The following is a 595-nucleotide window of genomic DNA, read 5'->3' as shown; positions in this document are numbered from 1 at the left end:
GTTCCGGCCCGAGGCTCGCCGCGGAAAAGTTGCGGGGCGGAGATTCGCAGCCCCCGACGGGCAGTGAGCGCGAAGCCGAGCCGGATCCCGGCGCCCGCGGCTCCGCCATGGACGACCTCGGTGAGTGAGCGGGAGGCCGAAGGAGGAAGCAGCGAGGGGCGCGCGGCCCTGGGCCGGGCGAGTGCGAGCGGGCGGCGGGGCCCGCGAGATACCATCCCCGGCAGCCCCGGCCCCGGCGGCGCCTGTCCTACCGCCCGGGGCTCGGCGGGGCTGGGATCCCGGCTGGGCCTGAGTCCCGGGCCAGGCTGGCTCAGCCGCCGTCCCCACAGCCGCCACCCCCACGCCTCAGGGACGACCCCCACCTCCGGACCCCCCTCCTGGGGGTACCCACCCCCTTTTCCCAGATCAGCCCGAGGGACCGGCGCACATCTTAGGGACCCACCCCGTCCGCCTGAGCAGCGGGACCCCCACTTCCTGGACCAGACCACCTCCTCAGCAATGGGACTCTCACTTCACCGACCCCACCCCACAGATCTGCCACTTTGGAGAGCGGCTGCCTAATGTCTTGGCACTTGCCCCTAATTTGCAGTCTCCT

The 595-nt window shown here is 72.4% G+C and overlaps 1 protein-coding gene across 1 annotated transcript in view; it reads right to left on the bottom strand.

Moving 5' to 3' along the window:
• The window catches only part of SIRT4 (sirtuin 4), a 39,299-nt gene extending 39,084 nt beyond the window's left edge, over positions 1 to 215 (bottom strand). Inside the window, exon 1 of the mRNA XM_007938216.2 lies at positions 20 to 215. Within this exon, the coding sequence (XP_007936407.2) occupies positions 20 to 215 (196 nt within the window). The remainder of the gene's footprint in view (positions 1 to 19) is intronic.
• Positions 216 to 595: the final 380 nt, after the last annotated feature.

Source organism: Orycteropus afer, unplaced genomic scaffold (genome assembly GCF_000298275.1).
Source record: "Orycteropus afer afer isolate SDZICR_OR568_19922 unplaced genomic scaffold, OryAfe1.0 scaffold00048, whole genome shotgun sequence".
In the NCBI taxonomy this organism is placed as follows: Eukaryota; Metazoa; Chordata; class Mammalia; order Tubulidentata; family Orycteropodidae; genus Orycteropus; species Orycteropus afer.
The sequence above is the reverse complement of the archived record's forward strand: the minus strand, read 5'-3'. Positions and strand labels throughout refer to the sequence as shown.